The 18,384-nt window shown below is 41.1% G+C and overlaps 5 protein-coding genes across 6 annotated transcripts in view; 3 read left to right on the top strand and 2 right to left on the bottom strand.

The window, feature by feature from the left end:
- The first annotated feature begins 1,524 nt into the window (after nt 1-1,524).
- On the top strand, nt 1,525-8,228 carry LOC141911586 (PGA biosynthesis protein CapA-like). The gene is made up of 5 exons (XM_074802572.1): nt 1,525-1,598; nt 2,280-3,036; nt 7,215-7,322; nt 7,700-7,933; nt 8,127-8,228. The coding sequence occupies exons 1-5, from the start codon at nt 1,525-1,527 to the stop codon at nt 8,214-8,216; spliced, it is 1,263 nt and encodes a 420-aa protein (XP_074658673.1). The 3' UTR covers nt 8,217-8,228.
- Nucleotides 4,387-6,073, bottom strand: LOC141912191 (malonyl-[acyl-carrier protein] O-methyltransferase-like). Of its 2 annotated transcripts, none has more exons than XM_074803403.1 (4): nt 5,822-6,073; nt 5,390-5,683; nt 5,034-5,205; nt 4,387-4,835 (listed from the first exon to the last, which is right to left on the bottom strand). In XM_074803403.1, the coding sequence occupies exons 1-4, from the start codon at nt 6,014-6,016 to the stop codon at nt 4,666-4,668; spliced, it is 831 nt and encodes a 276-aa protein (XP_074659504.1). In that variant the 5' UTR covers nt 6,017-6,073; the 3' UTR covers nt 4,387-4,665. The 2 variants fall into 2 exon arrangements, with proteins under 2 accessions (XP_074659504.1, XP_074659506.1); XM_074803405.1 differs by having other exon boundaries at nt 5,444-5,683.
- Nucleotides 8,229-8,842: 614 nt separating the features above from the next.
- Nucleotides 8,843-9,943, top strand: LOC141911585 (galanin receptor type 2-like). Its single transcript, XM_074802571.1, has one exon. The coding sequence runs from the start codon at nt 8,843-8,845 to the stop codon at nt 9,941-9,943; it is 1,101 nt and encodes a 366-aa protein (XP_074658672.1).
- A 4,352-nt stretch (nt 9,944-14,295) lies between these two features.
- Nucleotides 14,296-15,339, top strand: LOC141911584 (putative G-protein coupled receptor F59B2.13). Its single transcript, XM_074802570.1, has one exon. It carries the CDS (start codon nt 14,296-14,298, stop codon nt 15,337-15,339), a length of 1,044 nt encoding a protein of 347 aa, XP_074658671.1.
- A 1,382-nt stretch (nt 15,340-16,721) lies between these two features.
- Nucleotides 16,722-18,384, bottom strand: part of LOC141911928 (putative sodium-coupled neutral amino acid transporter 11) — a 30,207-nt gene continuing 28,544 nt past the window's right edge. Inside the window, exons 13-14 of the mRNA XM_074803037.1 lie at nt 18,065-18,205; nt 16,722-17,308 (exon numbers count right to left, since the gene is read on the bottom strand). Of these exons, the coding sequence (XP_074659138.1) occupies nt 17,024-17,308; nt 18,065-18,205 (426 nt within the window). The 3' untranslated portion in view covers nt 16,722-17,023. The remainder of the gene's footprint in view (nt 17,309-18,064; nt 18,206-18,384) is intronic.

The following is an 18,384-nucleotide window of genomic DNA, read 5'->3' as shown; positions in this document are numbered from 1 at the left end:
GCTCTGGTTGATGATCATTGATCTTTACCAAAAGAACGTTGGGATTGTGGAGACCAGGAGCCACGGACATTTTATTCATAGGAAGAGAGAAAAATTGTTTAACATGCCCAATTTGTAGGAAACCACCCGAGTAACAACGAATGACGTTGCTGCCGGGTCATAACCTGTACCTTTGGCCTAGGGCGGGCCCCTAAAAGGGGGGTAAAATTTATCTTTATTCAAAGATCATTAGAAATGCATAATTTAATCGATAATCATAGAAATGAATGTAGGTATATCATTTTTCAGCATGACAGCAGTTTTTTTCTGTACCGGGGCCTAAACAGTGGCATTTTTTTTGGGGGGGGGGGCTGAAAATAAAGTTATTCAAAGATAGCGAGAAATGAATGAAACTTACATTATTTACTTCCATGTGTATAAGGCTACTTGAAAATAAATTTTACCCCCCTTTTAGGGGCTCGCCTAGGCCAAAGGTACAGGCTATGACCCGGCAGCAACGTCATTCGTTGTTACTCGGGTGGTTTCCTACAAATTGGGCATGTTAAACAATTTTTCTCTCTTCCTATGAATAAAATGTCCGTGGCTCCTGGTCTATTACCCAATATTACCCAATAAGGTTCCCTGTTGTTAAACAGGCGGCGGCCCACAAGCTGTCACTCGCGAAAGTCCTGTATTCTGTGTTAGGTTCATTATAAAACATCTGCAGCTGTTCTAGCGCTGCTGGTGTATCCCTATACGCCTTCAAGCTTTACAGATCAGTCGATGCAAGTCGTGCAAGTCGCATAGGAGTCATGATCAGTAGGTAAACAACATATTCACCAAGTTCATTAAGGTAGTTCATTCCCCGTAGTCGAATAGCCACACAATCAAAACCTACTATATGTATAATTTTGTAAGATTTATGTAAAATTTTCACTAAACTTGAAAGTCGAAACTTGTCCTCACCTCATGGACACCCATCTAATTTCACCCCGTGAAGCTGGCTCCCGGTTCCCGGTTCCCGATTCTGCTCCCGATTCAAAATGGTTTTGAATCGGGAGGCAATCGTCACACGCATGGTGTTAATACAGACGTCTCGATTAGCCTGGTGGCCGAGGACAAGGTTGCGGTCAACTCATATCAGCAGACATAGTTATGCAATTATGTTTACCTGCTGTCCGCAATAGAGTCGAATCGAATAAGTAGCCAGCTTCACATTTTGAATCGGGAGCCGAACCCGTAGCCGGCTCCCGGTTCCCGATTCGGCTCCCGATTCAATGGTTTTGAATCGGGAGCCAAACCGGGAACCGGGAACTGGGAGCCAGCTTCACGGGGGTTCTAATTTTTCCGATGGACAAAAACAGAAATGTAACAAGTCTGAGATGGATCACTGAGTAATTTTTTTGTTTCAGAATAAAGAGACTTGTAGGAGCAGGTTTTATACTGTTGATATTGGTTGTTGTGTATTACACCCTGATGTTGAGAAGGCGTCGCAATCACTATGGTCGTTATCAAACAGTGACTCTACAGTTCACAGGAGATATAATGGGACACGATACGTTACAGAAAGCTGCATTCAACAACAAAACTGGACTCTACAATTTTGACTACTCGTTCAGGTATAACACTTTTTCCATTTTACGGTTCACTGGTAAAATTTCGGTACATTTTTGGTACAGTTTAACGTCACCAAACCGTGCCAATGTATCATTACCGTACTAAAAACGTGTCGTATAATTGTGAAAACGGCATTTCTACGATCTTCTTGTGTGATAAAACTGTACCAAAGACGACGGGTACATGGCACTATTTGAGCACAGTATCATCACGGACAGAGAGATCTTCGATGCTTTTTTTGTGGATGACGACTTATGGAATATGTGGAATCATAATATGGAATCATGTCACTGTACCGGTAGTTGATGTCCTACTGCACGCTAGAACACCTGGCGGATCCTCACTTGCCACAGTGAATAATATACTTAGTACCCATTGATGAAACACAGTGCACGTGTTGTAACGATAATGTGAAATGCCACTATAAGAAATAGAGCCAGTCCAAAATATTTCCTTGACCTACCATAGGTTATTTCAACGTTTTGACTTCATTCCCATAATCCTGAAGATGACTATTGGGATCAAGTAGAAGTCGAAATAAACTAGTAGCTCAAGGACCATCTTTGAGCTTCAATAAGAATAGTAACTAAAATTCCGAAATTTGGCAAATTTCGGAATTTTAGTTACTATTCTTATTGTGAGATTCTTTATTTCAGTAATTTACATAGAATTAATTTTTCCAGGTACATGCGGCATATACTGAATGCTACCGATTTCACAATCGGCAACTTGGAATTGCCAATCGGTCATAAACCTTACACCGGCTTCCCACGTTTCAGCGGTCCGGCGGCGCTACCTCGAGCCCTGAGAGATGTCGGCTTCGACGCGCTGTCGACTGCGAACAACCACGCTTTCGATCGAAAAACCGACGGAGTAGAAAGCACAATCAAAACCCTCGATTCCCTTCGCATTCGACGTTCGGGTACGTTTCTAAACGAACGCGACAGGAAAAAGAATTCGCCGCTGATTCTAACTAAACGCAGTATACAAATCGCCATTTTGTTCTATACCGACGCGTACAATAGCTTCAGTTCGTTCCCGTTGCCTTACATCGTGAACGTGCTGGACGAGGCGGCGATCGAACGGGACGTATCGTTTGCAGCTGTCAAGAACGTCGATCAGATGATAGCGTACGTTCACTGGGGTAAGGAATACCAGGAATGCGAGTCCTCGCGCCAGACGCGTTGGTTGAACATCTTCTCGAGATTAGGCGTCAACGTGGTCGTCGGGTCGCACGCGCACGTGCTGCAGCCGATGCTCTGGAACCGAGACGCCGACACGTTCGTCGCGTTTTCTTTGGGTAACTTTTACAGTCGCCAGCGATATCGTATACAGTGGGTCGACGGTGCGGCGGTGTTGCGAATTTCGCTGAGGAAATACGACAGCGGGGCCGTGACGATCGATAATACCGAATACGCGTTAACCTATAACTACGAACAGGTATTGAAAGACGGTTCTAAGCGCCATTACGTGTTGCCCGTTAGCCAATTTGAACGAAAGCGGAACTTTTTCAAAGAGCGCGGGTCGCTACTCGAGCTTTGGCGAATGCAAAATTTTGCCGCGCAAATGCGGGAATATTTCGCCGAAAAGAATCTGAATATCGGCGAAGTGCATCTTTGAAATTGAAGTGGCCTTTCATCTAGTATCGCAATGTTAATGATTTTCAATCCCTTGTAGGTAGGAGACACCGGTTTGACTACGTCTTCTTGAGGGCAGGATACTACTTTGCTGTCTGAGTGGCATCTCCTAATAAGTAGTCTGAACAAACGCCCCCTGGTGGGTGAACTAAGTCAACAATAAGAAATCCCTTCCGGGGGTTAATAGGTACCTGCATTTGGTACATCTGACGTAAATTTCAAGTAAATCGGTCAAGGGGTATTCGTTTTACTAGTAAATTATTGATTTAAAGCGAGTCAATATTTTGTTGTGAGTCAGCAGACACGTACGCGAACGGTGTTTCTTCAGTGATAATCAACTTTAAAATATGATAGACAATACATAGATAAGAACTATGAGTTCGGATGGATTGTTATATTTTTGTCAGCATTAGCGAGCCGTTTAGAAGCAGTTAGTTAGTCCCATTTCATGCGAGAAAGATTGTTTCATACGAAAATGAAAAAAGTGGAAAAATATAATGATAATCAAGAGAATGACAGTTATCAAGTTATTAAGAACGAGAAAGTAGGATTGAAGTGAATCGAGTTGTGAAGTTGTAGCGTAAACCACTGGACAGTTCTATGGACCTCTTCAATAAAATAAACTTATCATTTTAGAACAAATGATAATCAATAAATCACGCGTCTGTCTGGTGTGGTATGGCTGAAGGTCTTAGTTATACAACAACATTTTACTGAATATGTCTAAAATGAATTCTTTTTGATGCAACGATATTGGTAGGAATAGTTATAGTGGATGGAAGTGTAAATATTGCGAATGCTAGTGAAACTGTTACAAGCATTATTGTTGTTCGTTGCGATTTTGTAGTTTTCTGATCGGACGAAACCATTTTAGAGCCTCTGAATAACTGAATTATTATCACAGAATTTGATACAATTATCAAAGTTAAAGGTAGAATATAGACGTGGATGACATATGTCATCAAACAGACGAATTGATCGGTTAAGTGATAGTAGCAACCCATGGCAAACTGGGTATAGGGATTGTATGATCTAAATAACACAACGTTACAATATGTCATCGAATAACAAGTGAAAACCAACCCTCTCATAAATCTAATACAATTTCACCAGATTTGCGAAATGTTTATTGTGTAAAATTTCAATGCTTACTACTAAATACGTTACACGATTAAATGACATTGAATGAAGTAAATATTGAATAATGTTTTTAGATCCGTACCATTCGTGTCTATCGCAGAAAGTCGTATACCAACTTCGTTAACGATAAGTTCAAGTAAAACTCAAACGCAAGTATTTCACTATAATTTGAGAACAAACGGATAGAGTTTAATTGAATGTGTGCAAAACATACGGCATCGTTGTTCGAGTACACGCTAGCGCACCTGGTGGATCCTCGCTTGCCACACCAGTACCGGATGGTGGATCGTATCTATGAGTTGTTTTGCAAATGCATAACAAACGCGTCGCCAATCATATGCGACTTTCCATTTTCATCCAGTGGGAATTTCGTCAAGAAAACGTCCATGGCGTCGTCGATGATTTCGGATATTTTCGCTTCGGGAATTCGCTTTGCCTGCGGTAGATACGTCCTGTAGGCATCTGAAATCGATTGATAACGTTATTTCCGGACATAACCAGTCCAGGCTTGTGGATCATATTCAATGGGCTACATATTCACTCCCCTTCCATCCCTTGCAGCGTCGCACCACAAAACACAAACGATCGTTTGTTCTACTCATTTTTTTTCTTGTTCCTCGTTAAGTTCGAGACTGACTGGGGAGGTTTCCCAACACTAACCTTTTACAGATTGTAGATCCGGGTATACATAATCGATAGAATTGTTCGTGCATTGTTTAACGGTGAACCCCAACGATTCAGCCATTCGTCGATATCCGGTAACTTCATCAGGATATCTCCATTCAGTATATTCCTCCCAGCCCGGTTCGTATATCCATTCCGGAGTGAATCCCTGAAAAATTATAAAAGTTATATGTATAGTTTCTTTTATGACCAGTTTAGTCAGAAACCTTTAGTATTAGGCTCCCAAGTAACGGAGCCAGGAAAGACTGGGATCTGGGGTTAATGCGGGGATTTTGGGAATATCAGTGTCTTCTGGGCAGTTACAAGTATCCATAACTGCTTTAGTTTCATACCTGAAAATAAGGGGACCATTTTTCCAAGTTTGTTACCAATTCGGACATACTGACGATGGACGATGTTGTTGACATCAACAGGATGACTTCACCGTTCGGAGCAAGTAGAGATTTCATCGTTTCTAAATTCGAATACTGATTCGGAGTCCAGTGGATGACTAGAAATGAAGTTATCAAATCAAACTTCTGTCGCCACTCCGGTCTGAACGATTCGGGTTTGGTCACATCAGCGACTAGATATTCAATTTTGGGATTCGAATTTTCTGATCGAGCCAATTCAATCATTGATTCGTTCTGAAATAGAATATTTGATAGCCGTGAGTGGAAAATTTAGCTGTGAGTCATTCACATCTTTCATGTTTAAACGTCACTATATACTCTCTTAGTTTTTTTAAATGTCTCTTAGAATTGAGCCTTTATATATATATTTACCTTATCGAAAGCAATAATCTTTTCAACATTATTGATTTGGTTCAGTAACACGTTAGTGACTTCTCCGGTACCGCAGCCTATATCCAGGATGTCTGTATAACCCTGTTGTTTAAATTCGATCAATGACAGAACATCAGTAGCCCATCTTTTTGAAAAACCATTGTTTTGCGAATAAAGTTGTCCGGTTGGGTTCATGATTACGCAATACTATGTATGCGTTAATTCAATCATGCTTCAATGTCACCCCGTATGGCTATGCAAACAGAAATAAAAACAAGTTCGTCAATCATTATCGGGTGAGAGTAAAGATAAAAATAGATGTTTACCAAAGGTACGTCACAAAAGGAACAAAGTCCAAATGGCTAGTGCTGGGTGAAATGAAAGGTTAGGATTAAAAGATAAAGATAATATTGATTTTAATATAATTACAATACAGATATATAGAACATACAAAACTTAATAATAACGTGGATATTAAATCAATACTATCATCTGTATCAGATATATATCTGCAATCTTTGTTGATTTATTGACATGATAATGGTGCTTTTCTCGAGGAACTATATCTTTTTTTCGTTACAACGCGACCGCTACAAACTTAGTCTGGCTTGCTAAGATTTTGGGAATGGGCCAGATGCGTTTGCGCGTCCTATCACTCACTGGTAGACCATATCCAGACGGATATGAACCCGATAACCGAGCTATCATTGCATGTAACATCAGCTTGATCGTGACGTTTAATCAGAATCTAGATATAAATACGCGTCTGAATGTCATCATTGTTCATCGAATTCACTCGTCTGCACCGTAAAGAATCGTAAGTATTTGAATGTATATCTGACAGCGTGCCTCAGAGGAGGATATCAACCTCGCTTGCCAGGGATTGATTGCATTAAGCCAATCAGATGCGTTGTTTTTCACCGGTGGATTCGCTCAACCAATACAACGCATCTTATTGGCTAGATGTGTATAGACTGGTGGCCGCTGAACGGCAACCTGTCCGCCTTAGGAATCTTGGAACGCTTCTGAGAAGCTTAATATATGTTAGACCGATGGCCCCTGAGTGGAATCAATGAATGAATTGCGGCCAGCTTGGTTTGTGTTGGCGTGAACTTCGGCGGCGGGAGGCAATCAAACCCTGGCAAGCGAGGATGTAGGAAACATTATTGATCAAAATTTAGTTCTCGATCAAGATAAACTGGTTTTTAAAAATCGTGTCTAGATCGTTTACGTTCATTTATAGAACTAGTTCCTGCACGCTAGCGACACCTGGTGGATGCTTACGCGGTATCCTCTATTGTCACAGTAGTTGGTATCCCACCGCACACTAGCGACACTAGTGACTAAGTAAAGAAATACTTAGAATTCTCCCCACTATTATTGTCGATTACAGATGATGTATCTTAGCGCTTCGTTATTGTTGGTATTTTTGGGAGTGGCCGCGGCCGGTGAACTGAGATCAACAGCCATTGCTGAACACGACAAAATATCGGCTGGAATCGTAAGTGAATCTCGTGCGTTTTTTCTACTCATGTTAGCATCATGTAGCTAGCTACCTGGCCCCCTATTCAGATATTTATTACGAATCTCGCGATGTTATCACCATACTTCATGAGCTTGAATATGAACTACAAACACCAGACATTGATTGTTATTAAGAGATTGAACGTCCAGACTAAAGAGAACGCCTGGTTCCAGGCTGCGTATGTCGACCATATTCAAAATAATGAATGAATTAATTAATTTCGCGTTCAGAAATTACATTATAATTTAAACAACTAACAAGGTTTCGTATGGAAATCAATACGTAATTTTTTGTCGTTTAGGCTTGGCATATATTCTTACTAACGATCGTAACGCGTTTTGTTTCTTAAATAGGAATGGTCGAACGATTTGGCGAAACGGGCGAAAGCGCACGCCAATATATGCGGATTCGAGTCATCGATGGAATCGTACCGTAACGACGAGGCGGAAAACCTGTACATGGTCAGCGAGGAGATCGCCGTCAGGAATCTGATGAGAGCGGCTGTTAAAGCTTGGTCGACGAAAACCAACAATATGCTAAAAGGTTGTCCGGGAAATGCCAAATACTGCGTACGATCAGTAACAAAGGTATTGATTGTAGAATTGTTTTTTTTTTCTTTTAAATCGTTGAAAATATTCAGGATCCAGTTCCGCCACGATTGTGCATATGCAGATTTGACCCAGAGCTAAAATATTGAAAATGAACTGGTCGAATTCATAGATAACTAAATCGTAATAACTTAACTCGAGACAATGAAATTGTATTCATTTTATCATTTAGGATTCTTGGAAATCGGCATCGAAAGTTGGATGTGGAGTCGCAACGTGTGATAAATGGTTAAAATCGTATTTAGTTTGTAAATACGAATAATTAATAGAAGCTACCTGAATAGTAACTTCAAATAAAAATCGTTTATAAACCACTTTATGTTGTTTATGTTTAACTCATTTGAGAAAAACCTATTTCCACTCTATTCCGAGTTCCCTGATTCTCAACTCGGTGAAATATTTACAGCAGTCTCAACGCTACCGAGTTCCCTGATTCTCAACTCGGTGAAATATTTACAGCAGTCTCAACACGCTACCGAGTTCCCTGATTCTCAAAGTTTTCTGATCTAAAACTCGATACGGAGTCTGACAGGAGCTAGGGACAACGCATTATGTAGATGTGATGGAAGATGTTGGAACGAGTAGAATAATGATTATCGAAGAAAATCTATCCTAACTAATGAGTTAAATTTGAAATGAAATAACACCCTACAACTACAACATGCACTTAGCAAAAACGCGGAATTGCATGTGAAAAAAACGAGTTTAATTGGGAAATCCATCCATCTGAAAATTCAGTCCAAATATCATTCAGGTTATCTCATGGAAAGGAAAAATATTTGATTCCTCTATCGCTATTTGGATTATTAGCTATATAAGATATGTGTTACTAAAATCTGATACCTGGTAAGGTTTAGTTACCAGGGTGCTTGATTAATTGGCAGTTAAATGAATACGACAAGCAGCAGTACCAGCAGCAGCAGACCGTGCACTAGTGACGATATTCCGCCGATAACATGGTACACACGCTTCAGTTTCTACCTCTTCGCTTTCGTAATTTTCCCGGTTTGCGCCATCGCCATCGTCGTCAATATCCTTACGCTAGTCGTTCTGCGACAGTTGGACAACTCGAGCGCATACCGCGGTATCAAAATCCTGGCCGTTTTTGATTTGCTGTTCTCGCTGGACATGTTCTTCATGTACCCCGTTCGTATAGTACGCGTCCATCACACGCTAGGCGAGGCTTTATTTCGTTTCGACGACTGGACGTTCGGCTGGGACATTTCGACGGTAACTCTGCCGTTCTTTTTCCCGTTGCTGCTTTTGCGCAACTGGACCGTCGTGCTGGTCAGCGTCGAGCGATTTCTGGCCGTCCGGTTTCCCTTCACGCACCAAAACATCCTCAAGACTAAAATTGTCGTCGTAGTCGTGGTCGTATTCGGGCTCGGGAGCTTCGGCTTGTTCTGGCATTTCATAGCTCCCGATAGATCCCCGTCCCTGTGGCGTTGGCGTTGCCTAAAACCTGGTCAATACGCCTACGTCTTAGAGGGGAAAACGTTGCTAGAACCCGAAATCAAACAAAAATACGCCGTACCTGACCGATATTCATTCACAATAGGTGGCGTCGTGCTCCCCATCGTGGGAGTAATCGTCTCAAACTGTTTGTTGATGACAGCTTTGAAATCGGCGAAAAAGCAACGCGGCAAATTCGTCAACGCGACCACGATGTCGAGGACGTCGACTCAGAGCGCACAGCAGAGTAAACAAATACTCAAAATGGTCACGATCGTCGTTATTTTCTTTTTCGTCTGCGAGATGCCCGGTAGCGTCGATCGTTTACTCGTTTTATTTCGCGTCGATACGAAATTTCTCAGCGTCGAAACGAAAATGGTGTTTCGTAAATTGGCGCTGTTGTTGACTATCGTCGATTCGTGCGGCAACTTTTTCATCTATTGTTTAACGAACGCGAGGTTCAGAGACGCCACGAGACGAGTGTGCGTCGTCCCTTCGTTCAGAACGATCACCAATCAACGGTCTAGTTGCGACTAGTGCGCGGGTTTATTTAACCCAACGCACACGGTGCAATGAAACGCGGAAACACGGAATCAACGTTGTTTCCCAAAACCATGTTTCTCGATCCTCGCCCGGCGGTGGAACGCGGAAACATCAAACTACGGAAACAAACGTGTTAGATCTCGGAAACGTTGTTTCGGAAACTAAGTTTCTTGTTTCTTGTGTGTATGTTGGGTGAAGGTGTATGACTGCATGTGTGTATGAGGTTGTGCGAATCGGTGTGTGCCAGGGGATTAGAGTTTATATAAGCCTTCATTGGCTTCATCTAATCTCCTCCACATTATATTAAAATGTTTCATATTTTTATATTTTCGTATATTTCTTTATGACATGTTGTAATTTATTGTGGAAATGAAATTATTAATGATAATTATCGTAAACGTGTCAACACGGGGAAACGCGGGAGACGTTTTGCTGTCTCTCTTCCTGTGTTTCTCTGCATCGTGGGCTCAAAGATGTGCAAAGTTTAAAATCAAAACTTCACGACGATTCGGTCTCTGGTTACAGGCCAGGGGCCGGTTGCATAGTCACGGCTTAGACTTAAAACCAGTCTAAGACCAACTTAGTTCTGTAGCCAATGTAACAATTCAAGACCAGACTTGAAATTTATAAGACCACTATTGGACTTAAGCCACAACTGTGCAACCACCCCCTGACCCGAATTGCATACGTTATAGTCATGGCTTAGATTTGAGACCAGTTTCAGAGACCAACCTAGTTCTGTAGCCAACATCTACCAAGTCTTTCTTTTCCACGTCGACAGGTATCTGCGTCGACTGGGGCAACGGATACGTTTAGGTGTATAGCTCCTCACGACTTCACAGGTAAAGTCGGGTGCTTATAAATCGAAAAAGTGAATCATTTTCTGAGCATTAGAAAAAAATGACAAGGAACGTATTGCCTCTATTCGTGTAACTTACTTGAGCCAGGTTTTAAAAATCTTAACCGCCGCAAGTATACAGGTACGTAGGGCTGAGCCGCCTGACCATTCCCATCCCCTCTAAACCCGTCACCTTCCGTTACAAGGTGACAGTGTCGCGTGACGATGTTCGACGTTTTGAACGTAATTTAAAGATAAATAGAGGTATTTTACCGAAGGTTATGTATTTTACCAAAGTTTGTGTGTATTTCAAAACTTTTCCTTGACCACTTTTCCCGTATATACGTAGATATACTATAGTTATCTTTTCGACTCAAATCCTCGCAATAGAAGAACATTCTTCTTATTCTGTCACCTCTGAAATATTTACTGTCCTAACACCCGGCGTAAAAGCTGCTACCCAATTGCAGGGAACGATCGGAAAAGTTTGCACGTGCTATGTCTGTCTCTCAGACACGTTGTCGAAACGGATATGGACGCGATAAACTGAGGTATCATTGCGTGTAACATGAAGTTGATCACCTCATGAACCAGCCCGGTTTTATCGGGATCTGATTCTACAGCGTATAAATACATTCCTAGATGTCATCATCGCTCATCGAACTCATTCGTCTGCACCGTGAAGAGTCGTGAGTATTGGGATTTTCTTTTCGACAGCGAGCCGTTTCAGAGTTGGTCGATGAAAATTCAGTTCATTTTCAATTGATTTTTATCAATTAATGCCTGGTGATTGATCTAAAGCCCAACGCCTACGACGCAGGGACACACTGAAACAGGACACAGAAACGTGTTTTCGAGCGTTTCCTTGACTGTGAGCCTTTACGAGAAACGAGAAACCCGGTTTCGGGAACAACTTTTCCGAAATCAAGCCTGTTTTGTTTCCGTGTCGTGTGCGTTGAGCTTCAAGGTTATATATAATATTGCTGTTGTTCGTAATTCATTGAATATGAGAAAATAAGAATAGGTTTTAATCGAATCTGCAGACGACCTGCTGACTACTAGCACCATCTGGCGGAGAAGCAATCATACTCATATCAGGTATTACCATATTTGTAAATTACAGATGATGTATCTTAGCGCTTCGTTATTGTTGGTATTTTTGGGAGTGGCCGCGGCCGGTGAACTGAGATCAACAGCCATTGCTGAACACGACAAAATATCGACTGGAATCGTAAGTGAATATTTTGATCTTGAATGAAAAACACAGATGAAACTAAGGACTACAATCTGTTTTGGTGTCATTCCTACATCTGCTTTCATGCCCGGACCCTGCGCCCAGACATAATTAGATATTTCATCACTATTATTCTAATTTCTGATCGTCCAACACTTCGCATGTGTTCAGTTCTTCGCCTGAGACATGTTTAATTAAAAAAGAACTACAAACACCAGACATTAGACATCTATCAGCACACTTTCGAAAACTGATCTTTTAGACTTCATGTGTTCAGCACTACCCGAGATATTTTCAAATTTGTGTCGCTATTTTCATGCTAACGATAAACACATTTTTTGTGCCTTCAAAGGAATGGTCGAGCGATTTGGCGAAAAAGGCTAAAGCACACGCCAATTATTGCAGCATGGAATCTTCGTCGCACGCTTACCTATACCCCGAAAACCTGTACATGGTCAGCGAGGTGATCGCCAACAGGAATCTGATGAGAGTGGCTGTTAAAGCCTGGTCGACGAAAACCAACTATATGCTAAAAGGTTGTCCGGGAAATGCCAAATACTGCGCACAATCCACATCTATGGTAAAAAAATTTTTCTTTCTTTTTTTATCTTTAACTATGGATTGACCCTATTATCTAATTAATTGGTAGATTTCGTTTGATTTGTTTTTATTTGGTGTATCTTACAAACCCACCACACACACCTGCCGGGAACGAAAAAGGGGGTTTGATTTTGAAATCGAAGTACATATATACTAGTTGTGTGATCGGCGGTTAACCGTAAAAAATATTCCGATATAGTAAAATAACTTAAAGGTGCATGTATATATATTGGTATTTTCGGTGGACCCGACCTCTGCCTTTTAACTGGTGCTACCCTTTCTGTCACAGGCAGTGATATTTTATTAATTTCATCATCTAGGATTCTTGGAAATCGGCGTCGAAAGTTGGATGTGGAATTGCGACCTGTAATAGGGAACTTAAATTGTTTTTAGTTTGTAGATACGAATAATAAAAAAAGAACTTCAAACTGACCTCAAATAAAATCGTCTACAAAATACTTTTTGTTGTTCATGTATAAAATATTCGTGGACTTCGCAGTTTGTAGAATTGACATTACATATCAACCTACCACGTCCAAGCTGTGCCCAGGCAAAAGATTCCTATTCCAAATTCTTGCTTTGTTTAACAGAATGTGCTGTTTTTAACAACAAAGTATCATTTTCGACAAGGTGCCTCTAACAATATTGTGCTCAGGTTTCATGGTATAACGGAAGTACCATAAGGCCCCACGATCTGCTGCTGACGAGAGTGACGAGAAACACTTTGGTCCGTGTTGATCACGAGACGAGTATTACTACGACTGGCACACGAGCTTTCGCACACGCATAGCAGCTTCATCAGGTGAATGAGATTGTCAATGGAAAAACAACAGTATCATAGCATCGTCCAACGGCAGGGATTCAAACCTCATGGCATCGCTACACTCAGCCACGCCGCACGAACCCCTGCCACACTAGACCGTGTGCGCACGTACATGTGCACTTTGCCGCAGGAAAACTCGCGGCACCTATCAGATTGCTAGTTGTGTACTCGCTGAGGTAAATTTCATGGAAAAAACTATAAATGGGAAAGCCCAGGCTAGAATAAAACGGAATATCTGATATGCTAATGATGGCATCATGTAAGCTGCGCGCTCGGTCTAGTGTGGCAGGGTTTCGTACCGCGGCAACCTCGATACCATCAGGTTCGAATCCCTGCCGGGGAGGATGTATTTTTAGGCAAACTGACACTTGAATGAGCAGGGTAATCACAAAAGAAAACAACGAATGGACTTTTTGTCCGCATTGAAACGATAGTAAGAGAAATCGCAAAACTAATAGTAGAAATAATACAGCCCGGCGTTTTTCTTTGACTAAAGTTTAGTCTAGTCAACGTTTCGACTATATTCTAATAGTCATCTTCAGGAATACAAACATGTACATTAAACTCGGTGAAATAAATCATTTATTCGAGGAAACATTTCGAACTCATTTTTTGTTCCATATTGTGGGATTCTGTAGCACGGACAGAGAGTGTTTCATCTACCATGTATGTATTATCGATTTCAAAACCTCCGAAGTCGAATCGGAGTGGATTGCTACTCAATAGGATGATATAAATCAGCTTAATGATTTAATCAATCCGATTTAGAATTCGCTATTAAACATTGTGATTGGATTAGGTGTATGTATTTCAGTTATCCACGACGTGCGAATAGGAAAATGACATAAACAATGGCCCAGTCGATCATAGGCGACAACAGTTCATCGTCAACCAATAATCGATCATCATGTACCGACACGAACCCGGCGTATTACGTTCGCTTTCACACCGAAGTCTACGGTATCGGTTTCATGAGCGTCGTCGGTTTAGCCCTGAACGTTCTAACGGTCGTCGTATTGGGTCGTCTGCGTAGAGCTCATCGATCGGTTTACGCGCTGTGGTTACTGGCGATGGTCGACGCCGGGTTCCTGGTGACCGTGCTGCTGTCGGGCCCAGTGCTCTACGTCACGTTTCGCATCGTTTACGGTCGCTACGTCTTCAACCGTAATCCCTATCAGATATTCCCTGGCGCTTTCCGCGTTTTGGTCGTACCGAAAACAACTCTCGTCGCCGTTCGTAACTGGATGACGGTTCTCGTGCAACTCGAACGCCTGTTCATTATCGTTTACCCGTTGAAAGCGCCGATAGTTTTGACCTCACGCCGTTTGATGCTATCCAGCGTATGGATGACCGTCATATTTTTCGTCTCGCATATTTGCCTGTGGTCGCTCGCCTTCGAGATAAACCCGTTCGACGATTATTGCATCACCCCGGCTTTCTCGTTAATGAAAAGTTCGCGCAAAGTTTTACTTTACTTCCCGATCATTCAGTTACGCGTCATCAACACGCTGGTGCCCGTATTCCTGACTCTGTTAGCCGATGCGTCCATGCTAATCTGGCTGTTCGCTAACAGGAGGCATCGGCTATCGCTTCTAAACCCATCGGCCACGGCGACGCCTGGCGGCAGCGCGAAAGGCAACTCCCAAACGAAAGCAACGGTCACCGTCATATACGTTTGTACGGCGTTCATAATCCTCGAGTTCCCGAACGTCTTCATTGAGATAGTCAGATACGCTACGAAGATTTCTGTCCTCTGGCCGATTTTCTATACGATAGGTGGCTTGACTACCGTGCTTAATTCTTGTATTAACTTCTTCATATACGCCATAGTTAACAAGAACTTCCGGCAAAAACTTCCACACGCGGAAACTGACAGACGAGGAAAAGACTCGTGAGAGTCGTGAAAGTCGTAAAATCGCCCAGACAACAGCTTATGAATAGAAGACTTATCAACCTGGATATCATCGCGACTTCGCCGTATCGACTTGAGACATGACTGTAATATCACTCAAGGCTTCTCGAAAAAGTTTAAGCATAAATCAATTAACGTTGGAATTGATGTTGTCCTCATTCAAAACACGAAGTAACCAATAGCAAATACATCAATTGAGTTTTACTTTTTCATGAGACTGGATCCTGGTCGGACTTGCATTGCTAATAAGCTGTAATTACACGCTCGTTTAGAAAACGAGAGTGCATTTCGATTGTATTATTATTATCATCGAATTTTGTTCGTGTCAGATTGTGCCACAATCCGTTTGCCTACAGAACTGAAGTTTACAATGCACATATTGTATTAGAAACTTTATTTTATCCTATATTTCTTACATTTTTCTCTATACAGAAACTATTCGTCTACAGAACATCAAAGTAAACACAGAAAACATGGATTCAATTGTATAGAGCATTTACATAACCTCGTAAAATATTTCACTTTCAAAAATGCCGGAGCTGCTGTTGGAATGAGAACGAATCTGAGAACAGGTACTTTAATAACGAGATATCCACCTACAGCCTGGAACCAAAACCCTCAAATATCCGATATATTTTATCGGGCCAATTTTGCTTTGTTCACTTGTGTTCGGTACTTTGTAGACATTTTACTAGCACACATTTCAAAACTGTTTGTCCAGACTTCGCATGTGTCCAAGGCTTGAGATATTTCAATTGAGAATGAACTATTCAAACACCAGACATTTTTACTGATCGTCTAGGATTCATTTACAACAAAATGGTGAACGGTGGTTTCAGGTTGTAGATCGCAAGCTATCAGCATTAGTAGATTACAGACTTCCAAACCTATTAGAAAATTCGTTTCAGAGTACAACAAAGAATCTAATGCTAGTTGCATTCCGATTCAATGCATATCGGAGCCTGATTTGTAAACTGATAACGCACGAGTTTCTTAAAATTTAAAATACAGAACGTCAGTCCTTTTATATCAAAGGTTTTTAAGGCAGGCGCGTGAGTTGATACAACCAATACAGAAAATTAGGACAGAAATGATATTCTTCATATAGAATTCAACGTTAACTACGACGAAAACAAGATTATGCTCTATATCCGGAATAGGTAGAGCATATAAATCCTGGCCGAATCGTACGCGTCAGTAGAATACGCATTTTCAAAACCGGTAGAGATCAATCAAAACTACTAAATAGAATACTTAACAGCTTAACACAACAAAATAAACTTGACTCATGAACGCTAGAGGGCGTCCACAGTTAATGTCATTTTACTAATAATTTGTTCATCAATAAGGAATTAACATTATATATGTATATAATTATATTTACAATGTTTATGAAAATAACGTTTTATGTTTTAAACATTAAATATATTTCGATTTAACATAGCACGTGGAAAAATCACAACACTCAGATACTGTGACGTCACAAAGTCCAGCACTGGCCGTCACCCGCGTCGCCGTAATTTTGTTTCCAATATAGAAGAAGATCCTTAAACGCTAATCAGAAGACAGTAATATATATCGCAAAATAAATTACGGTTTCGGTTTTTACTGGAGAGAGGGGGTATTTAATTTTGATCGATGTTTAAAGCTTGATCGGCGCCGCGCGCTCACGAGGCTCCGTACGTCGCGCCGGTTCGGTTTAACGAGTCGAGAATTACCGATGCGTTCGTGTTAGCGTCGAGACAGTAGGCCATTTCTTTACCGTGACTGCACGTAATGCCGTCGACCAGATCGACGACGGTCATCGCGAACCCGCACACCATCACCAGTATGCCGAACACGCACACGACAATACACGGAACGTTCTTCAGAGAGAAAATGGCGTCTTGTTGAAGCCGCATCACGCACAACGGCGGAATGATATAGGCTAGCGGCGCCGCGGCCAGCACTCCCTGTAATAGATCAAACAAAATATAGCGTTAACCGCAGCGACTCGTATCAGAGTTGTAGCTACTATATATAAACGACAATCATTTTAATCCATGCGTCAAAAACCTTCTCATTCATAAAAAAAATCTCGAAAGGTTTTGAAATTTTAAACTCTGGTAACTGACAAGAAAATGCTGTTGTTCTATTTATTCTTATACTAGTGTAAAATGTATATGGTTTGTAAATACTATTTTGTAAATGTCACTCCGTACATCTCGACCCGAGAGGGTGTATTCAGTACAATAAAGAGATTATTGAAATGAATTGTCTGTAATATATAGGTTATCTTATATGACAGACACTGGATTAACATATCGTTTTTACAGATGGCACAATTAGCAGTTGATCTTATGTAATAATGATAATAAACGTTACTGTCAAAGAAATATTTCTTTTTTATGAGAAATAATCACGATACATAAGTCTGGATATACAGATGGCGGAAAAAATTGTCAAAACTTGTTCATTTCAAATCAACTTGTGCATTTTCAAACTGCCGAATCCAAATATAATCAAATGAGCTTTCTGAACGAGTAATGTACAATTCTACTCGTCGAAATCCAGAATTGATTCGATTTTAATCGAATCCTCGATTGCCACAGTAACGTTGCCAGAACACTCGTTGTGTATGTATTTAAAGTCTTCAAGGAATGAACGTAACGTGATAAAATCTAAATCTAATCGTCGAATAATTAATCGATTAATTAAATATCGCTTACGTTCAACTGAAGAACGATGCTGAGACAATCGGTTGCCATGGAAACGACGACGGTCAAGGTCACGACGATTAGGGTGATGATAACGTGACGTTTCAGCGGAGCCGGTTGAGTGTTATTTACGAATAGCGAATTTTCAACTACCTAAAAATGAACAGAGAAAGAAGAAAGAGTGTATTTGAATCATTTACTGAATATCGTGCGACCAGCTCTCCCGCTAGATGGCGAGCGCATCAAAAGGACAATTTTGTATATCATATCATATATCATATCATATCATATCATATCATATGTTTTATAATTGTTAATAAGTCTTGATGACT

Source organism: Tubulanus polymorphus, chromosome 10 (assembly GCF_964204645.1).
Source record: "Tubulanus polymorphus chromosome 10, tnTubPoly1.2, whole genome shotgun sequence".
Taxonomy (NCBI): domain Eukaryota; kingdom Metazoa; phylum Nemertea; class Palaeonemertea; order Tubulaniformes; family Tubulanidae; genus Tubulanus; species Tubulanus polymorphus.
This window is presented reverse-complemented; position numbering and strand designations above follow the sequence as displayed.

Bases quoted from the DNA above. Each gene is read 5' to 3' on its own strand.
- LOC141911586 (XM_074802572.1), top strand. From the start codon at position 1,525: ATGGGACACGATACGTTACAGAAAGCTGCATTCAACAACAAAACTGGA. The intron at 1,599-2,279 runs GTATAACACTTT...TAATTTTTCCAG, and splicing joins AATTTTGACTACTCGTTCAG to GTACATGCGGCATATACTGA. The intron at 7,323-7,699 runs GTAAGTGAATCT...TTTCTTAAATAG, and splicing joins ACAAAATATCGGCTGGAATC to GAATGGTCGAACGATTTGGC.
- LOC141912191 (XM_074803403.1), bottom strand. From the start codon at position 6,016: ATGAACCCAACCGGACAACTTTATTCGCAAAACAATGGTTTTTCAAAA. The intron at 5,684-5,821 runs GTAAATATATAT...ATTCTATTTCAG, and splicing joins AGATTATTGCTTTCGATAAG to AACGAATCAATGATTGAATT. The intron at 4,836-5,033 runs GTTAGTGTTGGG...AATCGATTTCAG, and splicing joins GGATCTACAATCTGTAAAAG to ATGCCTACAGGACGTATCTA.
- LOC141911585 (XM_074802571.1), top strand. From the start codon at position 8,843: ATGAATACGACAAGCAGCAGTACCAGCAGCAGCAGACCGTGCACTAGT.
- LOC141911584 (XM_074802570.1), top strand. From the start codon at position 14,296: ATGGCCCAGTCGATCATAGGCGACAACAGTTCATCGTCAACCAATAAT.